Source organism: Trichosurus vulpecula, chromosome 1, assembly GCF_011100635.1.
Source record: "Trichosurus vulpecula isolate mTriVul1 chromosome 1, mTriVul1.pri, whole genome shotgun sequence".
NCBI lineage: Eukaryota > Metazoa > Chordata > Mammalia > Diprotodontia > Phalangeridae > Trichosurus > Trichosurus vulpecula.
Window position 1 is genome coordinate 506,014,015 of NC_050573.1, and position 24,842 is coordinate 506,038,856.

The following is a 24,842-nucleotide window of genomic DNA, read 5'->3' on the forward strand; positions in this document are numbered from 1 at the left end:
TTTCCTGCTTCCCTTATCCTTCATCAGAAATTGACAAAGGTCTACTGGCCGAGCTTAAAAGTGGTTAAAAAAAAAATTAGGTGCCTTTTGGTTTGGGGAGGAGAGGATTTTTTTTGGTTCTTGCTGCAGGTCCAAAAATACTTTGTGAAAAATTAGAGTAGTACTACAATTTGTTTATTTGTGACAATTTAAAAAGAACAAAATGAAACAAAAATACCTTAAAACAGTAGTAGTACAATAATAGTATCCAGGCAAAAGTATAAATAAAACTTGGGATCTTGAGTTTAATATAGATAGCTCAAATACAGACTCATCTATTTTTGAAATATTTTGCTTCTGTTGGTCACTTAATTGCATGGAAAGTTATCTAAATATTAATATATTGAGCATAATTTTATTAACTTTATATTATTTTCCTTAAAATTTCCTTAAAAAAACTTATAAGCCTTCTAAAGCTTCCATGTCCTTAAATGTTTGAAACCTCTGCCCATGAATGAATAATGCTTTATTACTTCAGAAGAAATGAACAGGGGAAAAAAGTCCATTACCTCTTATTGTGCAGTGGAAAGAGAACTTAACATGGAAACAAAAGCCATGGTTTTACAATCTGGTCTCACTGTTTATTAGCCTGGGGACCTCTGTCCCCTTATCTGACCGTAATCTATTGGCTTTCCACCTCTCCCTCTGCATTCCTTTACCAAACCCATAGTGTGACCTTCAATCTCATGTGACTTAGTTCTCTCCCAGGACATCCTCCTTGCACTAGTCACTCTCTCCTTGATGAAATAGTTCAACTGTGCACTATCCTCTTGAGTCACTACCTCCTTTATCATATAACCCATTTTGCATTGACAGCCTCAACCTTATATCACTCTCACCATCTGCTGTCTTTGCTCCTGTACACATGCTGCTGAATGAAGGTAGAGAAAATCACATACTTGTTCTGACTGGGTCCTCTACAATTTGTAATACAACCTCAACTGGGTCCTCAGTATTGCTAGATAATACTAACAAACCTTCCTTATCAACATATCACATGTTACAGAAAAAAATTGGGCTGTTTGTTTTGAGTTCTCTCTTCATCTCATATCACTTAAATACCTTCTGCCAGCTAGGTGGTTCAGTGGATAGAGCACTATATGCCTGGAGTCAGGATCTGTGTGATCCTGGACAAGTCACTTACCTCTGTTTGCCTCAGATTCCTCATCTGTGAAATGAGAAAGAAGAAATGGCAAACCATTCCCGTATCTCTGCCAAGAAAATCTCAAATGGTGTCGTGAAGAGTCAGACACAACTGACATGACTGAATAATAACAGGCCATTACTCTTATATGATGAAACAGCAATACTCTTTATGAAGGCTAACACGTTTTTTGCTCAAGTGATCCCATTCTATCCCATCTCTTCCAACAGATCGCCCTTTCTATTATTCCCACTCTGTCTTTTATTTTCAATCTTTCCCTTTACTGGCTCCTTCCCTACTATCTACAGACATGCCAATTCCCCCATCCTGAAAAAACCCTCATTTGATTTTTCATCCTCACTATTATCCTCTATCTCTTTTGTCCTTTGTAGATAAACTCCTCAAAAGGTCCTCCATTTCCTTTGCTCTCACTCTCTTTACTCTCTACAGTCTGGCTTCCAGCCCCATCATTCCACAGAAACTGCTCTCTCCAAAATTACCATTGTTCTCATAATAGCCATATCCAAAGACCTTTTTCTCAATTTTCATTCTCCTTGACCTCTCTACAGCCTTTGACACTGTTGATCACTTTCTTCTCTTTAATATTCTCTTCTTTCCAGGTTTTCAGAACACCATTCTCTCCTGGTTCTCTTCCTACCTGTCAGACCACTCCTTAGTCTCCTTTGCTGAATCTTCATCTAGATCACACCTTGACACCATAAGTGTCCCACAGGATCCTGCCCTGGGCCCTTTTCTCTTTGCCTTCTATACTACTTCACATGGATCTCTATGCTGATGATTCTCAAGAGTACCTATTATACCTTAACCCCTTTGCTAACCTTCAGTCTCATACCTCCAACTGCTTTTCAGACATCTCAAGCTGGATATGCAGTAAACATCTTAAATTCAATATGTCCAAAAGAGAACTTATTATTCTTCCTCCTAAATCCTGTCCTTCTACCTTGCCCATTACTGTAGAAGGCAACACCATCTTTCCAGTTCCTCAGGCGCAAACCTAGGAGTTACCCGTCTACTTTTTACTCTCTCTCACCCCTCATGCTGGATCTATTGCCAATGCTTGTTGATTTCACCTCTGCAGCATCTCTTATATATGCCCCCTTCTGTCCTCTGACATTGCTGCTATGATGAGGGTCTGCACCAGAGTGGCAGCAGTGTCAGAGGAGAGAAGGGGACATGTACAAGAGAAGTACAGACCTTCATCTTCTCATGTGTCAACTATTACAATAGCCTGTTGGTAGGTCTGCCTACCTCAAGTCTCTCTGATCTATTCTCCATTCAGCTATTGAAGTGATTTTCCTAAAATGCAGATCTGATTCCGCCCCTCCCCCACCCCACTACAACGAATTCCAGTGTCTCCTTATCACATTCAGTATCAAATACAAAAATGTTATTTGGCATCCAAAACCCTTCATAACCTACTCTACCCCTTCACCTCCTGGCCCCTACCAATCTTCTAATACTTTACTCCCATCATATACTCTTCAATCCAATGACCCTGGCTTTCTGATGCCTGTAACGCTCTCCCTCCTCATCTCCACCTACTGACCTTCCTGTCTTTTAAGTCCCAATTAAAATCTCATCTTCTATAAGAAGCCTTTTCCAACCCCTCCTAATTCTAGTGTTTTCCCTCTCTTAGTTATTTCCTTTTTATTCTGAATGTAGCTTATTTGTACATATGTTTGCTTATTGTCTCCCCTATTAGATTGTGAGTTCTTTGAGGTCAGAAATTGTCTTTTGTCTCTTTGTATCCCCAGCCCTTAGCACAGGGCCTGGCACGTAGTAAATGCTTAATACTTATTTGCTGTCTGATTGGCAAGTCACTTAACCTCTTTGGGCCTCAGTTTTCTCATTTGTAAAATGAGAATGAAAAATTACCTGAAATACTTTTTAGAATTGTTAATGAGAAACAAATGAGGCAACTCTCTAAGAATATAAACTGCAGGACAATTTTCAGTCTATGTCAGTAGAGGGAGTTTGTTCCTTGGAATGGAGTTTTCTACACTGATGAAATCACAGATCTAGTTCAAAAAGAGCAAATAAAAGTGCTTGCTAATCATAAAGTGCATTATTAAGCTGCAATTATTATTTAGTTATCTTGATAGACTCTAGTATTCATGCCATTGGGCATTGTTTTTGGACTTTCCTTTAAAAAAAAAAGCTAACAAACCACCCTTAAAAGAAAATTTTAAAACTGATGGGAAACAGGATCTTAATCTTGTGTAACAAAACTATTTCAAAATGTAAAGATTTATAAGAAAATCTTATTTTAGTTCATTGCAAATAAAGTTAAACCTTGTATGATGCTATTCCAAAGTGAATGGTTGTCACCTTTCTCTTTTTTTGGTTGTTAGCATAATTTGTTGTATTTTTTTTCTTTAGGATGACTGCCTTTTGAAAGTGTGGTATAATACAGATAGCTGGCGGTCAACAGTTACCTCTCAAGATAGAGGTCCAGAAAAACAAACACAAGGAGGAGAAGTTGACTTTTCATTTGTTTACCTGGCACATCCTAGAGCTGTAAATGGATTTTCCTGGCGGAAAACCAGCAAATATATGCCTAGGTCAGTGATTAATTTTCCAGTGGTATGAATGCCACCTGAAGACATCGTGAATAATGACTTCTGTTTACTTCTAGAGACACTATTAACTGTAGAACTTCAGAGGCTGAGAAGATTTGAATGCTCAAATAAATAGTGGGGCTAATAAGGACATTGACTGGATATTATATAAAGATTCATGACCTAATGAAATTATATTCCTTTTCTATAGACTTGTTAAAAGATATTTCCTTTGCTTGAAATTAAGACTTTCTTGAGAAATCTAGACTATAAATTCACTATAGCTACATAATTACCTCTCTTGATCAGCTGTCAGCCACCATTTTTCTTGATTAGTTATGCCACCCCTAATCAGTTGGTGAAATGTAAGTAGTATTAGTGGTTGAGTTTTAAAATATAATAAGAATATGACTTAAATCCTATTGATGTGTTATCTTTTGCAATTTCTTCTATATAATCTTCATTTTACCTTCATGCTTCTTTATTTTAACCACAGAGTTGAAGTGATCAAGTTTCTCATCAATTAATTATTCTACACTTTTATCTATATATCAAGTTTATTGTTTATTTGACTGTTCAATATTATTTTTATATTTTTGATTCAATAATTCAAGTCAAGTATTTTTATGCACTAATAGTCTTATTTTCTTTTTTTGGTCTAAGAATCACAATTTCAAAAATTAAGTAGTTTTTCATTAGGATATACAGTAATACAGCCACATAGTTACAACATCTGCCGCAGGTTTTTTTTTTTTGCTTTTTATCCTAAGAAGACATAGTTATATTTCTATCTTATTTTCTGATTACATTTTTCTTACTCAGTCACTGCGGTGCCATATACATTTTTTTTCTTTTTGGCTTTGTGCCATAAAATAATTTACAGTCTTTCTAACACAACATTCATAACCACCAAGTACCATTTCAGGTGATTACTGTAATAGAACTAAAGTTCTATTATTTTAAATCATTCATACTGAAACTGCATGTTCTAGACATTTACAAATCTTATTTCAGGTACATAAACTGAAATGGAAATATGAATGGTTTTTAATCCTTTTGGCTAATGCTTTTATTGTGAATAAAAATAAATCATTTCATTGTAAAAATCAAGAAAATTGTTCAGGAAAACCTGTCAAAAAACTATAATTAATCCTATGCAGTCTTTTTATTTTCAGTTGTCATTTGTAGATCTTAAAGTCTTGCTTGGTATAAGGTCTTTGGCTGGCCTAAATTAGAGGTAAATAAAATCACCAGAAGTTGTGATGACAAGCTCTCTGACTGAGTGTTCCAAGATAGATGGTTCTGCTAAGTACCTGCTTGTCTTATTCCTCTAAGTCCTGTGGATCTTCTTGCTGTAGAATGTTTGCCCAGCATTTTGATTATCCACTTTGTTTTGCTACTAAACATCTTGTTACTGATTTGTATGAATTTCGGACTGCTTATCTTGTTCTTTTCTCCATTATCTTTGGTCATCTTAATTTATTTCTGCTTATCAGGTTTCTCAGCTTCACTGTCACCCTGACATGTTCATGCTCAGGTTCACTAGACCTAGCTTCTTTTCCTGCTATCTTCACTATGCATACTATACAGCATCCAGTGTAACACATATGTTATATAATTTTTGAAAATGTGTGTTAAAATGGTATTTAATAAATCAGACCAAAAGGGAAGATAGTAATAAAAACAGAAATGTGCTCTATTTGGCAGACAAAAAGAAAAGGATTCTGCTGAAGGCTATGTTTTTTTTTCTTTACATACTGAAGCACTCCTGGAAACATTCTTTTGAAAGGGCTTATTGCCTTTTACCTGGTGATTGCCCCTGTGGATAATTAATGAATTCATTATTAATCCTTAGAGACAACTAGGTGCCTCAATTTCCTCAAGTGTAAAAGGCATATAATAATAACAACTACTTCCCAGGGTGTTTGTGAAGATCAAATGAGATATTTGTAAAGTGCTTAGCACAGCATCTATCACACAGTTGATGTCTAATAAGTCCCTCCTTCCTTTCTTCTTCTTTTCCTTCCTTGTTTACTTTCTTGATTCCTCCCTTCCTTCCTTCAATTTGTATTGGAATAAGCTTACCAAGAGGAAAAAGTCACTAACTAGGAAAGTAATACGTGTTTGAAAACACCATTTTAGCTCTTGAAACTCGATATTCCATATTCTGAGAGAAAAATATATATACTTACAGTACTGTGTTACAATACTATGCTAGTGGTCATTGTGGAAGATGTCCATAAATATTGTGTGACTTTGTAAAAACCACATAGCAAGAATGGATTCAGACCATAATTAATAACTAAAAAATTGAGATAGATTATTTTAGACCATGGTCTCTTAACATGGGGTCAGTGGACTCCCAGGGTTTCCATGGATAGATTCCATGAGGTTGGAAGGGGAAAAAACTAACATCTTCATTTGCTGAAATTCAGCATTTCTTTCAGTTTAGGAAAACATTATTCTGAGAAGGGGTCCATAGGTTTCACTAGACTATCAAGAGTGCATGCTAAACAATGGTTAAAAAGACAACAACCCTATTTTTAGAGGATGTTGTATATTTCTATTCGAGCCATTTTAGTATGAGACTGAGTTTCACTCAGGGCAACACTGGTGATTGTGTCACACTACCTCAGACCATGGAACAGTTTTGGAAATCAAAGTAGTTAGTTGCTGAATTAAGAATAATAGAGAGAAGTACAATGGTATGGAAAGCAGTACTGCATTGAAGTAGAGGTTTCTTATGTAATCAAGGCCGTACAGTTGCCCTTTTGAACACATTAAATATTTATATTTACTATATTTACTATAAACTTTTCTTCATTGATACTTTAAAAATTGAATGTATATTTAAATAATACTGAATAATTTCCATGGTTGCCATGCTAATTTTCTGCACTGGATTTCTATTCTCAATATTGTTTTCTTCCACAGGGCTTCTGTATGTAATGTATTGTTGACTTGCTGCAAAGATAATGTGTGCCGCCTATGGGTAGAGACTTTTTTACCAAATGATAGTCTCTTATATGAAGGAAACTACAACCATTGGACTGATCCAGTTAATTTAACAAATAACTTCAAGAGGAATGCTTCCAGTAAGGAAAGAGTTCAAAATGCTTTGGAAGTGAGTGCTATGGTTTAGATGTTTCATCTTACTACAAACTTTGGGAGTGATTTTTATAACATGACTTTTAAGTCATAGAATCGAGATTTGGAAGGACAATAGAGATCACCGAGCTTGAATTCTTTGTTTTATAGATGATTGAAATATATGACCATAATCTTAAGTTCAATTAGACTTAACTTAGATAAATATAAAAAACCAAGACTCAGGAAAATAAAATGTTGCTATAAAATTTTTGGAGCATTATGATATTTTTCCAATGTAGAAAGTAACTAATTTTTAAAAATTTACCAGATGACTGAAAAAAAAAAACCATGAACAAACGTTATTGATTTGAATAAAACAAATGCATTCTGAGCAAGAGAACTGAGGTTGCCATAGTGTAAAGTTTCTCTTTTTAGATTTTCTTAACCTACAACTTTGAGGTTATGTAATGTAATAAATTAGAGAAATACTGTTGAGAGTTAATATATCTGATCACTTGAGGAGAGAAGGCTCCTGAGCCTTGTTATTCGTTTGTCAGTGTATTTTGTAGCTCATAAAACAAACATATTAAGAATACACGTAGTTTATGAGAATAAGGGCACTCTAAAAAAGCAATTTTATCCACATAGGTAAACCTGAGGCATTTTCGTAGAGGACGAAGAAGATCACTTGCACTTGTAGCACATACTGGCTACCTACCACATCAGCAGAATCCTCATCAGGTCCATAGGAACACCCCTCTGCAAGCCAATGCACTTTGTCACTTTCATATCGCAGCCAGCATCAACCCAGCCACAGGTAAAAACCTTGGCTCCTCAAAAAAGCTTTCTTTAGGATGAAATAGTGTCACAGGACTTTTTGGTACTAAATCTGTGCATGTTATACTTTTGCATTCTATGGGTAACAAAGTACGGAATGTGGGTACTAGGTAGAGTATATACCAAGTATAGGGCATGGGATAAGGATGATTAACTAGCACAGGAGATAATGAAACAGTGGTCAGACAGATTGTAGGAGAACCAAGAGAGAACAGTGTCACAAAACCCCAGAAAGGAGATAATATATGGACACAGAGGGTAGTAGACAGTGTCAAATGCTGTACAGAGGTCAAGAAGTGTGAGTATTGAGTAACAGCCATCAGATTTGGCAATTAAGAGACCACTGGTAACTTTGGGGAGAGCAATTTTAGATTAACAGCGCTATTGGCTTTATGTCCAAAACCATATTACAGATGTCCGAGAAGTGAATGACAGGAGAGGAAGTAAAATTAATGAGTGTACACAGCTTTTTCCAAGGTTTTGCTTAGAATTAAGTAGTGGTAATATCATGTGAATTTTTTTTTTAAGGATGAGGGAAAAGCTCTCCTATGAGCCATCTTTCCATTTAACTGTAAGTTCTTCTGTCTTATGGTTTCCTTCACAGTGAGGTTAATATGATTCAGTTCCTCCATTAGTGTGTCCATGAATTATTGACAAGCAGCTCACATTTAGGTACCAGTAGCTAGGTTAACGTAAATCTCAGATCCTTTATTACCATTTCCAGCATTCTGCCATGGTTACTGCACCAGCAGAACATGAATGCAGATTTGCCGTGATGAAATAATTCATTGCCATGTGGTTGGTTTAAGGGTGGTGAGACTTTTGGAGCTTTAGTGAGGCTGTTCTTCAGAAAGCAGGCATATTATAAGTTATTGAAAGCAATCCCCTCATTTTATAGATGAAGCAACTGAAGCTCAGTAATCAGGTGACTTGCAGAGGTGTAAGTGGCACAGTTGAGACTTGAACCAGGTCTTCTGAGTTCAGATGCGTCCCCCCAATTCTTTCTGCTGTGCCACATGGTAGAATCATCCAGAATTTGTCTTCTACTACCATAATTTTTAAAAACCCATGGTGTCCTGTATACTAAGATGAGACAATAGAATAGAACTTCATGGAAGAATCAGCTCTTTAAATAAGTTCTAGAATTATCACTGAATGAATCAAGGGAAGACATTTTTAAAATTCAAATTTTATTAATTATATTACTTTCAAAAAGTCAATTCAAATATAGAAATGCTTTAGAGATTTGGGTATTCTGAGCCAGTTTTGAAACATAAACTATTAGTATTGGCTCTCCAGTAATCAGGTACAATTTTTATTTGACGTATCTTCTCCAAGGCTACTTTTCAAAAGAATTGTTGATAATTAGTTTTTATCTCATTTACATTTTTGAATATGTCTTTTCCCATCCTTTCCCTAGCAAGTCATCCTTGTAGCAAAAAAGGAAAAAAAAGCATATCAGCAAAAAAAAATCACCTGTGGCTATTAGCATGCATAGTATTTCATGCCCATATTCCACCTGTCCAGCAAAAGATAGTAGGTGCATTTCCTCCTGTCTTCTTCTGGGACAAGCTTGAGCATTATAGTTACACATTCAATTTCATTTTGTTATTTTTCTTTCCATTTACTTCTAGTCACTGGGAATATTGCTTTCCTTGTTCTTCATTTTGTGTAGTTCATATAAGTTTAACAGATTGTGTTTATTTAAAATCTTCAAATCCTTATTCTGTTGCATTCATACACCATCCTTTTAGTCAGTCCTATTCAGTTGATGGGCAACTGCTTTGTTTCCACTTCTTTGCTGCTATAAATATTTTGGTATGGATGGGAACTTCCTTTCTGTTTTTAACATCTTTGGAATATGTACATGCCTAGCAATGGGAGCTCTGGGAAAACAGTTGTACACATTTTAGTTCCTTTCTTGCATACTTCCAGATTATTTTGTAGTATGCTTAGATTATTTTTCTGTTGCAAATAGAGTGTGCCTATATTCCTGTAGCCCTTCCAACATTACCTGCTGTAAGGAAAAATGTTTGATTGCCACCAAATAAATAATTGTGTACTAACTCAAATCCCTTTGAGACTGTGACATTATAATTTTGCAAAAGAGGGATAATGTTTGTTTTATATAATTTGTGTAATGTCTTGAACTCTTATATGAGAATATGTAAATATACTCTTTAATCAAAACAATTCAGTCCTAAAAATATTAATATAAGGTTGTTAAACATGTCACATCTTTCAGATGACTTGACTAAAAAAAATATATCATTTATTAGATGAGATAAAATTGACCATATGATTTTAATTTTTCTGTTATAGACATTAAAATGGCCACTTATCTAATTACTTACACATTATGAGAGAACATGTGGAGTGACCTGTGTGTAGGTTACATTTATTTTAAACCTTTCATGATTCTTTGACAAAAATATAAAGCTTATTGTTTCATGTGATCAGGTAGCAAGTAATTGATTTTTGGCATTTTTGCTTTGTAGATATTCCTTTACTTCCTTCTATTACATCTCTCAGCCTTGGTGAAAGTGAAGAGGAGAGTGGGCCCTTTGTTGTACACTGGCTTAACAATAAAGAATTGCATTTTACTTTATCAATGGAGGTCTTTTTACAGCAGCTTCGAAAGAGTTTTGAACAGCCACCTTCAGAAACCAGTATGGAAGAATCTAATCAGGTGGATGGAAAATCTGATGAAGGTAATGGCTTAAGAAAAATATGGAATATGTAAAATAGTTTGATTCAATCAAGTTGTTCTTCAGTACATGTATGCATTTTTATATCGTGAGGATAACTTATCATATATTTGAATGCTTAATGTATCAAGGTTCTGCATATGGTATTATGTGGAATACAAAGAACTATAAGAAAGATTTTGCCCCCCAGAAAATAGAAACTAGAATTTTCATCTGTATAATCAAACATTCCCTATCTCCCATGCTTCCCTTCCCCCCAATCAGTTTCTTCCACTGTCTTTACAACCTCTTGTAATTTACTTTGAGGTCCAGCCACTGGCCTGAAACTGCTTTTTCAAAGATTAATCAGTGTGTACTTGGCTTCTTTCACTCCTCATCCTTCTCCTTGCCCTCTCTTTTGGTTTGAGTACTGTTGACCACTCCCTCTTCCTGTATCCTAGTTCCCTACTAGTTCCTCTTTTTGCTCCTGCATCAGGATTTTTCGTGTCTCTGACTAAACCACTCATTTTCAGTCTCCTTTGATGGTTTACCAATCCTTTCCCACAGCTGTGGAGATTCCCCAAAGTTTTGTCCCAGAATCTCTTCTTTTATTTCTCTACACCCTTTCTTGGTGATCTCAACTTCCATGGATTCAGCTACCTCTGGAGCAAATGATTCTCAGTTCTTGATTTTATATACCTAGCCCTAATCCTTGATTAGTTTCACATCTACTACTAGTTTCACATCACTACTGTTCATCTCTACGTAGATATCCAGCATTCTTCTCAATCAACATGTCCAAACAGAACCCATTATCTTTCCCTCTAAGATATATACCCTTCCTCCAAACTTACTCTTGTCTCTTGAGGATATCACTGTGCTCACAGTCAATCTTGACATCTTTGACCTTTACCTCTAGCTCAGCTTGATCCAGGTCTTGTTGATTCTACCTCACAATTAATCACATTCATCCCCTTCTCTTCACTCAGCCACTCCCCTAAATCAGACCCTCTTTACCTCTTGCCTATACTTTAGAAATTGCCTCCTGATTGGTCTCCCTGTTTCCATTCTCTTCACTTTCCCATCCATCTTCCTTTCAGTTGCCAGATCTTAAGCCTGAGTTTGATCACTTAAACTGCAACCAGTCAGCATTTATCAAGTCCTTCCTGTGTGTCAGGTACTAGGGAAAAAAAAAGAAACAATTCCTATTCTCAAGGAGATTATGTTCTAAAGGAGGAGACAATAAGCATATAGAGATGTGAATATAAAATAAATACAAAGAGAATTAACAAACAAATACAAGATAGGGCAGTTGCGAGCAATTGCGGTAGGGTGGATCAAGAAAATCCCCTTTTGGATAGTAGTTCTTGAGCTGAACCTTAAAGGAAGAGGGCAGTTCTGAGGTGGAAGTGAGAAGGGAGCATATTCAAGACAAAGAAGAAAGCTGTACAATGGCATGTAGATAAAAGAATACTTTGAAGGAGGAATGGAGACAAAGTCAGTTTGTCTAGATCACGCAGTGCAGGAGGAGGAAGAGTATACCTGGAAAGGTAGGTTGGGCCCAGGGTGTGAAGGGCTTTAAAAACTAAATAGGAGTTTTTATTTGATTCTAGAGTTTATTGAGTAGGGGAATATAAGAAGGAGAAGTAAGACAGATCATTTTGCCCCTGTGGTGTATGATCAACTGATTTCAAGAGCAATTTGAGGCAGGGAGACCAATTAGATGGCCCTTTAATAAAAAAGGGAAATTTGGAAGGATTCAGGGGAAAAATAATGAGTTCTGTCTTGGGCATGTTGAATTTGATTTGTCTTCAGGACTAGTTTGAAATGTTTCATAGGTATAGATGATCAGGGACTGAAGCTCAGGGGAGAAAGGCTGAGGCTAAAGATTAAAATCTCTGTATTATCTCCTTAGCTATAATAATTATATTCAGGTTGATGAGATAACCTAGACAATATAAAGAGAAAATAATAGAGCACTTAGGTTAGAGTCATGGATAGCACCCACAGTGAAGGGATTTTGAGTATGGATGATGAACTGGCGAAGAAGACTGAGGAGTAGTCAGACAGGTAAGAAGAGAATCAGGCATCATGCAAGTCAGAGAAGAAGAAAGTATCCAGAGGGAAAGTACTAAGGAAAAAAATAGAATTTGGGAATTAAAAGATCATTGGTAACTTTAAAGAGAACAGCTTCAGTTGAAAATGTGGCAAAAGTTTGAGGAATTGGGGCAGCTAGGTAGCACAGTGCGTAGAGCACCAGCTCTGGAGTCAGGAGGACTTGAGTTCAAATCCAGCCTCAGACACTTGACACACTTACTGGCTGTGTGACCTTGGGCAAGTCACTTAACCCCAATTGCTCTGCCTTTCCCCCTCCAAAAAAAAAAGGTTGAGGAATTAATGAGAGGAGAGAGGGAGGCCACTGATATAGTTTTTCCTAGGAGTTTTACCAAGAAAGGTAGGAGAGACACAGGATGATGGTTTTAAGGAGTAGTAAGTTCTGGTGAAAGTTTTTTTAAGAATGACACCTAAGTATGTTTGAAGGCATCAAAGAGGAGCAAGTATGTAGGGAAAGGTTGAAAAGAGTATGATTGAGAGTAGAGAAAGACCAGGCCCTCATTATCAGAGATTAGAAGTACAAGAAAGTGGGAGGTTGTATCATGGCGGTTTTGACATAACTTCCTGGTGGCTGGTACACCATGTCACCATGATATCAACAGTCACCAATGCTCCCTTTTGAAAGTATTGAGAAATTCCCTATTATTTCTAGGACAAAATAAAAACTCATCAACATGGGATTTACTCTTCACACACAGACTGGGTAAGCATATTTTATCAGACTTAGTTGTCATTATTCGCTTTCTTGAATTCTTTGTCCTAGCTTATATGCTTGCTGTTTCCCTAATCTAGCACTCTTCTGACTCCATGCCTTCACAAGGCTGTCTTAGAGCCTATACTTAAAATAAATATTTAATAAGCACCTACTAACTGTGCTAGGTGTTGGCAGTACAAATAAGAAAAAGAAATACAGGCCCTGCCTTCAAGGAGCTTACAATTTAACAAGGGAAGACAATTCACAAAAGGAAGCTGAAGAGGTGGGGGAAGGGGGGACACCAAGGGGTACCCAGCTGGCGCGTGATGTTCACGGAGTTGAAACTAAGTGGAGAGGCCGAAAGAAAATGAGGTTCCCTAGAAAGTTCGAACTCTCTCTAAAGGGAGATTTTTGGGGAGGAGTTTATGTCTCTGCCCTCCAGTCAGAGGCGAAAAGCAGCTGAGAGGGTCAAGGAGATATCATGAGTATCAACAATTGAGTCAATCTTCATGGTGATGAGATTTCAGAGGAATGAGCTTATCTTAGGCCTGCAAGATGTTCCTGGAGAGGAAACCTAGCAGAGCTGCTATTGGAAAGTGAATTAGAATGAACTGTCTGTCATCTCCCTTCACCTTTCCTTTGCTTGTTAGAATCCTTAGCTTTCTTCAAGGATCTGCTCAGGTGCTATCCCCTACATGAAATCTTTAATCTTTCCTGCTGTTAGTGTTCTCTCTTCTCAAATCATCTTGTATTACTTACCTGTTTACAAATTATATCCTTCAGTAGAGTGTAGACTCCTTGAAGACAAATGTTATTTTTCATAGTTGTCTTTATATCCTAAGCACCTGGCACAGTGCTTTGTGATACTTTATAAAGTATTTCTTGACTTGAATTGTATTAAATTTTTTTTAATAAAAAACAGTTTTAAAATTGTATGTGTGTTGTGGCAAATTCAGAAACTATGGTACATCTGACCTAAAACAGATTTATTTTAAAAGTAGTCTTTGGTGCAGTATATTTACACATATTTAGAAATGCACTAGACATTAATAAAAACTTATTTTAAAAACTGCCCTTAACTGCTTGTTTAGGTTCAGGAAAATCATATCAACATTGAACTAGAAACTTCTTAAATTCTCGCTATACTGAGATAAATACATGATTTTGAATTTTTTTTTCTTTTTTTTTTTTAGGTGGCACTTTTTTTTTATTTAAATTTATTTATTTAACATATTTGGTTTTCAGCATTGATTTTCACAACAGTTTGAATTACAAATTTTCTCCCCATTTCTACCCTCCCCCCCACTCCAAGATGGCTTATATTCTGGTTGCCCTGTTCCCCAGTCAGCCCTCCCCTCTATCACCCCCCTCCCCTCTCATCCCCTTTTCCCTTCCTTTCTTGTAGGGCAAGATACATTTCTACGCCCCATTGCCTGTGTATCTTGTTTTTTAGTTGCATACAAAAACTTTTTTTGTTTTTGAACATCTGATTTTAAAACTTTGAGTTCCAAATTCTCTTCCCTATTCCCTTCCTACCCACCCTCCCTAAGAAGCCAAGCAATTCAACCTAGGCCACACATGTATTATTATGTATAACTCTTCCACAATACTCATGTTGTGAGTAATTTTAAAAGCTGATGTTTTCTGGTTGCAAAGAGTAGTTGTAATTTCATTGTAATTTGGGAGCATAAGTACTAACTTAACATTAAGTTGGTAGAATAACAAGATTTCACTCGTTACTAACATTTGGTGAATTTTTATATAACAACTGAAATGAGATTGAGCATTGAATCACGTTCCTGATTGTCCTAATGTCTGAAAAGGCTGCAAATTTCATGTTGATATACTTTCTTGGAAGGTTAGGTTTGTATTAGTACTAGTGTTTATAAGTATTATTTTAGAAACTGATGACTATAACTCTAAAGTGATAAAATTATGGGGTTTTTTTGGGCAGGGGAATTGGGGTTAAGTGACTTGCCCAAGGTCACACAGCTAGTACATGTGTCAAGTGTCTGAGGCAGTGTTTGAACTCAGGTCCTTCTGACTCCAGGGCTGGTGCTCTACTCACAGCGCCACCTAGCTGTCCCAAAGGATAAAAGTATTAAAACAGAGCTTTAAAATATTTTACAGGGATCACTTAAAGTAAAAGCTTTCTTTTTTTAATTTTTTGTTTATGAAACCTAGATACTAATTTAAGGTTTACTGCCTTTCTAGTAATGCTCGTTAAATTTGTTGCTTAATTGCATTTACTTAACTCATTAATACTTTGTTCTACCAGAAACAGATGAAGGTGTTGATGATCTGAAAGCAATTCCTGAAAAGAGAGAGCTGAGTAGTGAAAAAAATACACTCAGTTCAGGCTGTGTATCCTTACCATCTGCTATTATTGATCATCAGATTGAAGTGCTTCTGTCTGAATGGAGTAAAAATGCAGACATGCTTTTCAGTATTCATCCAGTGGATGGTTCTTTGCTGATTTGGCACGTGGATTGGCTGGATGAATACCAGCCTGGTATGTTTCGCCAGGTGCAGGTACTGTTATCATCTCAGCTGGTATCCTACTTTGTTGTTTAATATTTTATATACTTGCTTATCTGTAATTTTACTTTTTATATCTTCACACAATCTATGCATCATAATGCATATATATTTTTTTTAAATCTAGGTGTCATTTGTTTCCAGAATTCCAGTAGCTTTCCCTACGGGTGATGCAAATTCTCTCTGCAGAAGCATAGTGATGTATGCTTGTACAAAGAATGTTGACTTGGCTATTCAGCAAGGCAAACAAAAACCCTCTGGCCTCACACGTTCTACATCAATGCTGATCTCTTCTGGTCACAGTAAATCAACTAATAGTTTAAAATTAAGTATCTTCACTCCTAATGTCATGATGATTTCAAAGCATGCAGATGGATCCTTGAATCAGTGGTTAGTCAGCTTTGCAGAAGAATCTGCCTTTTCTACAGTGCTCAGTATTTCCCATAAATCTAGATATTGTGGTCATCGCTTTCATCTTAATGACTTAGCTTGCCATTCAGTATTACCATTGCTACTAACAACATCCCATCATAATGCGTTAAGGACACCAGACATAGACAATCTGAAACAGCCTTATGATGCTTTAAACTCTGAGGAAGTTTCATTAGGAGAGCATAGTAGAAGTACTGTAGATGTAACTTTCCAGGATCCAAATGCAGTTTATAGCGAACTTATTCTTTGGAGGGTTGATCCAGTTGGGCCATTGTCTTTTTCTGGAGGTGTTTCAGAACTTGCAAGGATTAATTCTCTTCATGTTTCGGCCTTTTCCAACGTGGCATGGCTACCTACCCTCATACCTAGTTACTGTCTAGGTAAGCATCAGGTTGTTTTCTTTTTATTCAAGATAATAAAGAATCTAAACACTATCTTTAAATTGCTAAATTTAAAATTTTCATCAATATTTTTAGGTGCTTATTGCAACTCTCCTAGTGCTTGCTTTGTGGCAAGTGATGGACAATATTTGAGATTGTATGAAGCTGTCACTGATGCCAAAAAACTTTTATATGAGTTATCCAACCCTGAAATATCTGTAAGTGAAATGATTATATGTAAATCTTATAAAGCCTATGTGATTTTTAATATGAAATTATTAGATACACAAAATAGGCATAACATGTTTATTTCTATGTAATGAATGCCTGGAACATAGATAAAACAATAAATTTTGTTGATTGATTAAAGCAAGTGAAATGTTAATATGTAAGTTTTATAAACCTGTTTGAATTTTTTATCTCATTATATATACAAATTTAAATGATTAGATATAACATGCTTATTTTCAGACTTTTTTTGACCTAGATGGTATTCTACTCAACCCAGAAATTCCTTAGCATTTATTTTGTAATATATCCTGTATTTACTTATCTAGGAACTTTACCCCTCAATACCTGGCACATGTAGGTGTTTCATAGATGTTTGTTAATTCATTAAGTAGCTATCAAATATATTCTTTTAGGATAGTATTCATAAGATCTATCATAAAAATACTTGGCTCTTCATAAATTAAAGTAACCATTATGTTTTCATTGCATCTGGGATTTTATCATTCTAGGCAGCTCCCAATGAGGGCACTCTTTTTACCAGTGCTGACCAGCAATTTGTCTGCATCTTGTAGTCTTTGAGTTGCCTCTTAGACATTGAGAAATTAAGTGACTTGACCAGTTTCATATATCTAGTATGTGTTAGAAATAGGACTTGAACCCAAGTCTTCCTGACTGAGTTCTCTACTGTACTTGGCTTCCTTTAACACAGTGATAAAAAGAAACTTTTATTACTAGGAAAGAAGTATATAACTTTAACTTGTTTCCAGTGGTCCACCATATTTTACAATCACTCTTTAAACTTCAGTTCATTTCCAAAGGCCCCACCATATTTGAGAATCACCGTTTACAAAGGATCAGCCTTTGAAACTGTTCTTTTTATCATTAGGGTCAGGTTTATGTACTACTGGATAGGAAATAATTTTCCCTCAGTACAACTAATCATTGTTCTTAATTACTAGATTCTAATTTACATTATAATGCTTGTAAAATTTCCAGCGAGGTGCACAGGCTAAAATCTTGGAAGGGACTTTATGACTTAGTTGACTTCTTACAAAACTAAAGAAAATAGGATTTCCTCCTCTTCCTCCCATTTACAGATTATTTTTGTAAATGTTGATAATAGTAATAACTTTATAAGTGAGTTAAGAAACTGTCTTTATTTTTTTTAAAAAACAGAAATATGTTGGTGAAGTGTTTAACATCGTAAGTCAACAGTCAACAGCAAGACCAGGATGCATTATTGAGTTAGATCCCATTACTGAACTTGTAAGTTTACTGTTTATTCTGACTATAGACAATTTAGGTAAATGACTTACTTGGCAATTTATATTGTTATTTATTTATTTACATGCAGCGTGGCAGAAAAACACAGCTACTTCATGTTTTTCAAGAAGACTTCATTTTGAATAGCCTGGAGAAGAAAAGTCTGGGAAAGGGCAGCATTTTATCTGATTCTGGTAAAGAAAAAAATTTCATAAGCAAAATTATAAAGATATTTAAAATATCCTTTAATTCCATTTGAGGCTAACGTCATGTGTGTGTTCGTTCACGTTAGTGCATGTATGTGTGGATACTTGGCCTTGTGCAAGTGAACGTTTTTGTCAGCGACTCATGTGAGCAAAAGTCCTGTGCTTATCAAATTTGGAAATAACATGAGAATGGGGAGGGATAACAGCTAATACAATTAATAAATCAAGCGGCAAAAAGAGTGAGTGGCAGGCCAAATCTAATAAAGACACATTCTGATAGAGTTTAGTGTAAGTTTAATATAAAATCCTCTCCTTGGATTCAAGGAATCACTTGCTTAGAGAAGGAAGTATTTGTTGTGGAAAAGATTTGAGAGTTTTACTTGACTTCAGTCTTAATGTGAGTGAAGAGTATGTTATGGTAACTAAAAAGACTATTTTAGACTACCTTGAGAGAGACCTACACTTGCCAGATTGTGGAAAATGATAGTTCTCTTGCAGTTCTTTTGGATCAATGAATCACTCTGTATCAAGTGTATTCTGTTGAGTTAGGGGTTCTTAGCCTTAGGAAGAACATTGCTCAGAGAATGAAAACCAGGATGGTAAGGGGACAATGCACATAAAGATTGGTTGAACCAGTGATCTATTTAGCTTGAAGACATAGAGGCTTAGAAGCAACATGTTGCATCTTTTTTTCAAGTTTTTCATGAGATATTATAGGAAAGAGAGGGACTAGATTTGTCTGACTTTGTCCCAAGTCCTTTAGAGGACCAAGTAACTTTGAGGGGAAGTTATAGAAAGGCAAATTTAGGCTTGATAGAATGAAATGGAATCAAGTATCACAGAAACTAAGGGATCTGTTAATTCTGAAATATTCTTTTAGGAAAACATACTTAAGGCTACTTCTTTATCCTTAAAAATCATTTAAGTGCTTATTTGCATAGAACATTATGTAGACCGATTAGGTAATACAAAATTTGCCCTTTTTCCTCCAGAGATTTAACCAGTATAAATTAATTACCACATCAAGAAAACCAAAAGAGCTCCAAAAGCATCTTAGCCAACGTCTCACTTACTTGACAAATGAAGAATGATGATAGCTGCCAATGGCAAAGGCAGAGTCTGAATCAATATTCATTTATTAAGTACTTACTATGTGCCATGCACTGTGCTAAGCCCTGGGGATACAACGAAAGACATAAGATAGTCCCTGTCTTCAAGGAGCTTTGATGGAGAAAGTCAACACACAAAAAGAAGCTAAAAAGCTGGGGGAGGTCAGATAGGGGGAAGAGGGAGGGGAGGTTACCTATTAAAGGGGCATGATGATTCTGCAGCTGGGGTGGAAATGATTTGAGGACGTGAAAGTTTCAGAATTGATTTCATCTTACAGAATGGTGATCTGGAGATCATGAAGTCCAGGAAATCAACTGGATTAAAAATGATGAGGTGAATTCCCTGAGAGCCCTCCTGAAATAGTGGAGGATCAAAGAGGAGGTCCACCTTACACACTGTCTGGTCAGAGGGGAGGGGTAGGGGTACCGAGGGGAATAAGGAGTATTGAAGTGAGTTTCTGGAGATCATGATATCCAGGAAAGCAACTGCATGGAGGAGAATGATGAAATGATGGTAGCATTGGGTTAGAATATAAACTTTTCTGTAAAATTTTCAGGAGAAGGGTAATGCACAAATGTGAGCAACATCATCTCATAAAACTAAGAGAAGTAGTAGAGAAACTAGCTTAAAGAAAGCTTAGCACAATATCCAGCTAAGCAAAGTCATCTCATGGGTATTTGATGATGAAAATGGAAGTAGTATAAATAGAGTAAAAATGGAAAAGATTTTTTTTAAATAGCCAATTATTTTATTTATCAAGAATAGTGGAACTACCGTGTTTGGATTGTAACATCACAGTACCTGAGGTGCTTATTGAAGAGAGTAAAGATGGGTGCTTATATGTGTATGAATATCATATCTGTATGTATAGATTTACAATATACACATACACACATCTCTATCTGTCACACCTATCTGTCTATAAAATAGATCTATGCTGGAAGCAGTACACTTGTGAAGATAGTGAGACACTAATATATAAGGAATCCGAAGGAGAAAAAGATGCCAAAGGTGTGGGAAAAAATCTCAGACCTAATTAACACTGAAAAAGTTTTATAATTTCACTACCTGCTAACTAATGTGTGTCTACTCTCTTTTTCTACACAAAATCGTAACTTTCTCTCCCTCTCCAAGCCCTCCCTTACCCATTGAGGAGGCAAGCCGTATGATATCCATTGTACATGTGAAGCCATACAAAACATTTCCATGTTAGCCATGTTGCAAAAAACTTAAAAAAAAAAGAAAAGAAAATTGAAAAAAAGTATGCTTCAGTTTGCACTCAGAGGTTATCAGTTTCTCTCTCTGGACATGGATAGCATTTTTCGTCATGAATCCTTTGGAATTGTCATGGCTCATTGTAATCATTGATATAGCTAAGTCCTTCACAGTTGATCATCATTAAAATATTGTTGTTACTGTCTACAAAAAATCTATACAGTTATCATTTCCACATCACAGGGGCAAGGGGTACAGTGTCCCGCGATCTGGAAAATCCATGTATTTTGGCCCTCCCTTTGTATCAGCCCTTTTGGCTTCGTGGATTTCCTTCTCTTTTTTCTTGATATTATAAAATACTTCACATCTATTTTATGCATTTCTAAGTTTCTAAACTTTTTCTATGTTGTCTGCTGGTTTTTGCATGTCATCCGTAGCTTCCACAAAACTCTTCCAAAATTCCCATTTAATTTCTTATGCCGACCCATGTTATATCAAAACACATAGTGGAGAAAGTCATGATGGGGAAAGGATAACTGTACATAAGTCAAAGCCATCCTTGATAATAGAATTAGTAGGAAACTGAGGCTTCAAAATTAATTGAAAGATGTGGAGAATTTAAAATTCTATTGTGCTTACTATTTATTAACCCCACTTAAAAAAAACTGATTTGGTAGAACAAAATGCTGCTACACGTCTTTTTTACAGCAAGGTCTCTCCTAGCCATGCATCAAAATCCTTTAAGATTTCTTGGAAGACAGAACAATGAGAACTATCCTGTTCCAGGACCCTCTTACAGTAAACATCATGATGCTTGCCAAAAGTATTCAGGCTATCATAGCAAATCCAGGCCAGATTCCAACTTGAGGAAGGATTCCCTGTGGATTTTCCAGGTGCTGGTTTGTACATGTCATGGTATTGATTGCATCAAGACCCAGAACATTGTAGAGACTCCTGAAAAAGATCTGTAATCACTCAAAAGGAGTTGGCTTGTCTGTCCAGAAAAGAAAGACCAAGTGATTGAAGACTCTCTTCCCTAGATTTCAGTGCTTTTGGATGGACACATCAGAACTTTTTCCAATATTATACATATCTGGGATAGAGACAGATAGCATGCTAATTCCAGAATTGAAGGAGGAAAGAGGGCTGGATTGATTTCAGGAAATTACAAAGTTCTTTTACTGATCCCAAGTTTCCCGTGACAGCAAAGGCCTCACTCTTCAGTGTAACACAAGATTGTAACATTACTACATCTGAGGAACTAAAGAGTATCACACAGAGGGTAGTGGAGAAGTGCGTGGTGGATTTGAGCAGGCACCAACCTACAAGCAAAGAGGTACTCTGGTGAAAGATAGGTGTGTATGACAGGAATTGAAGATGGGCTGGCAAGAACTCGGATTCACAAGTGGACATCCAGAATGCCACACTGGTACCCTTCTGATGTGGGAGGAAGCAAGGAAAGACTCAAGCACGCTGAGTGGACCCTGAGTGGACATGGATAACAATTGCACAGGATCTGTAAGCATGGCTGAGGTGCAATCTTTGTCAATGAAGGAAGATCTCTTAATTGATGAGATCACAGGTTCATTTTTAATATTTAAGAAACATGGAAATATGTAGATCTTCACAATGTCAGTATTGAGACTAACAAAAATTCATACTTCCATGTAAACAGCGAAGTCTAATAATTTAGTCTTTATCTGAATATTTATGCAACTTAAAGTCTGTATTATCTAAATTTTCCTATATGCTATTCCTTGCAAGTAGGTTTGTTGATGGCCAAACTCACAGTCACCAGGAGATTCAGAAACTAAAATCAGATTTCAAAAGCTGCAGATCTATCCTAATTCCCCTTGTTGCTAATACCTCCTTGTTCTCCAAATTACTTTGTATTTACTTATCTGTCTACAAGTTGGCTTTACGTTTATAGAATGTAAGCTTTTTTTTTTTTTTGAGGGCAGTTTTTAACTTTCTGTCTCTAGTACCTGACATAGTGCCTGGCACACAGTGGCAAACATTTATTTATTTATTTTTTAAATCAATCATTCTGGATAGAGACTGACGACATTTTTTTAGGAGACTTTCTTTACATTGAGAAGATATTTTCAAGAGAAAGATTGGTCTAGATTTTTACTTTCATGGGTTTAAGAAAAGAGTAGGTTGTGAGCAAGTATTCTTTGAGTATAATCAATTTTTCTAGTTTGGTATTGAAGAGGAGCACAGAAATGTGACAGTAGCTAAGTTGGCCAGAAAAGTCATAGAAAAGTTGTTTTAGGTCTCCTCAGGCCTGACTATATCTCTTAAGTAAGAATGAGAAAAAACCTATGGCTAAGAAGAAATTCCAGATTCTTGTGGCAGGAAAATGTCTAATGGAGCAATATCTTGTTGGAGGCAAGAAGTGCTGGAATCAATAAAAATACCTCACATTTATATAGAGATTTAATATTTACAAAGCATTGTTTTTACAATAACCTTGTGAGGTAGGTAGGTTAGTACTATCTTGTTTCATAAAAGTGAGACTCAAAAGTTTGTGACTTGTCTGTTATTATGACCTGGATTCCAGGATAATGATTACACTGCTTCTGAAGGGCATGAATGTAGGGATCAGCCTTAGTGAGGAGCGAGTGCCTTCTATGAGCAGATGGTGGGAGAGACTGGGAGATGATGCTGATAAGTTATGAGGATTAGAGTAGTGCAGTTGAGGGGGCTCCCTAACGTAGAAATTTTGGTCTGTAAATGTTAGAGATTATGGAGTGCAGCTGTAGGTGAATATGTATGAATTTATCTTTTGGGATGCGTACTCCTTGTAACATATATTTTGTGGTAAAGACCCCCTTAGATATCATGCAAAATGAAGCACATCTGTGCAGTTATTTTTGAACTTATTATAATTTGATTTAAAGCATCTAGAGCTTCAAAATGATATGCTGGTCTAAGTTGATTTCATATTACTCCTATGTATCTAAAAATTTCTTTCTGCAGAAATTGTGGCTGTTAAATAATTTTTTGACTTTTTGTTATGATATCCATATGTATGAAAAGTGTTTTTCATAGTATGAGTAACTTATTTTCAGTTGACCTTTAAAAGCTAATTTTGTTTGTGAAATATAAGCATACAGTAGGGATCTTAAATAATTCAGCAAATCCAGATCCTTGTTAGAAAGTGGAATATTTGATAATTTTCTTATGTCTTGTCATCTTTGTTGGAAATCTTTAAGGTATGTCATATAAAAATTTGAATTTTTATTAATTATTATTTTATCTTCTGTGTTTAAGATGTATCTTTCATTTTCTGAGTTTATACTAAACAACGCCTTTTAATACCAACAGGTACCCAACCTAATGGATTTTCTGAAAAATTCTACTTAGTTGTGATAGAGTATACTCAAGATAACCGCTCATTACTTCATATGTGGAATTTACATTTAAAATCCATTCCTGTCTCAGTAGGTAGGTAGTAATTTTTTTGAGGTAAAATAAAAAATGTTAATAAAAAGGTAACTAGAACTATTTTGGTTATCTTATTGTGGTTATACACACACACACACACACACACACACATATATATATATATACATATATACATACAACATTACTTTTGGGTATACTATTCAGTTTATGGTCTCAAAAATTTATTTTCTTGCCCAAATTAAGTTTGATGGGAGTTTTCTTGTTATATTTAGAATATAATCAGTTATATACTGATATAGCTTAAATGAAATTAGTTCTCTTTTTACTCACAAACTGTATTACCTTTGTTTTAAAACAGTATAGAATTATATTATACATGTTTTTATACATTATCTTTCAGATGAGAAAATAGATACAAGTGTGTCTGGTTCAGTGTTGCAACAAGAAGAGTTATCATCTTCTCCCGAAAAGATCCAACCTCCTTTTTCAAAGAAATATCAGGCTTGCAGAGCAAATCTTCAAAGTACTAGTAAATTGACTCTTTCTTCAGAAATGGTATATAGTCAAGAACTGAGTTTACCAGAAGGAGTTGAGATAATCAGTGTTAAACCATCAGCAGGTTTGTGCATCTTAAGGAATGAAAATAGCAAAACCTTGGAATCCATAAGTGTTTCACATATATATTCTTATATTATTCTGATATTCATATGTAACCACTGTTTTTCAAGTAACTATGAAGCAAGAACAGAAAAAATAAAGATAAGTAACTTGATCAGGTGTTTTAAGCTCCTTGTATGGTCTTACTAAGTACTTGTTGATACAATTTGAAATATTTGTGATGTGAAAAACTAATATTTTTGAAGGTTATGCT

The 24,842-nt window shown here is 35.7% G+C and overlaps 1 protein-coding gene across 3 annotated transcripts in view; it reads left to right on the forward strand.

The window, feature by feature from the left end:
* DMXL1 (Dmx like 1) overlaps positions 1-24,842 on the forward strand; it is a 146,089-nt gene that overhangs the window by 31,827 nt on the left and 89,420 nt on the right. For all 3 annotated transcript variants that reach the window (XM_036740774.1, XM_036740775.1, XM_036740776.1), the window contains exons 7-17: positions 3,584-3,765; positions 6,697-6,886; positions 7,501-7,669; positions 10,188-10,400; positions 15,464-15,717; positions 15,851-16,535; positions 16,632-16,753; positions 17,943-18,032; positions 18,121-18,223; positions 23,891-24,010; positions 24,372-24,590. In XM_036740774.1, the coding sequence (XP_036596669.1) occupies positions 3,584-3,765; positions 6,697-6,886; positions 7,501-7,669; positions 10,188-10,400; positions 15,464-15,717; positions 15,851-16,535; positions 16,632-16,753; positions 17,943-18,032; positions 18,121-18,223; positions 23,891-24,010; positions 24,372-24,590 (2,347 nt within the window). The remainder of the gene's footprint in view (positions 1-3,583; positions 3,766-6,696; positions 6,887-7,500; positions 7,670-10,187; positions 10,401-15,463; positions 15,718-15,850; positions 16,536-16,631; positions 16,754-17,942; positions 18,033-18,120; positions 18,224-23,890; positions 24,011-24,371; positions 24,591-24,842) is intronic.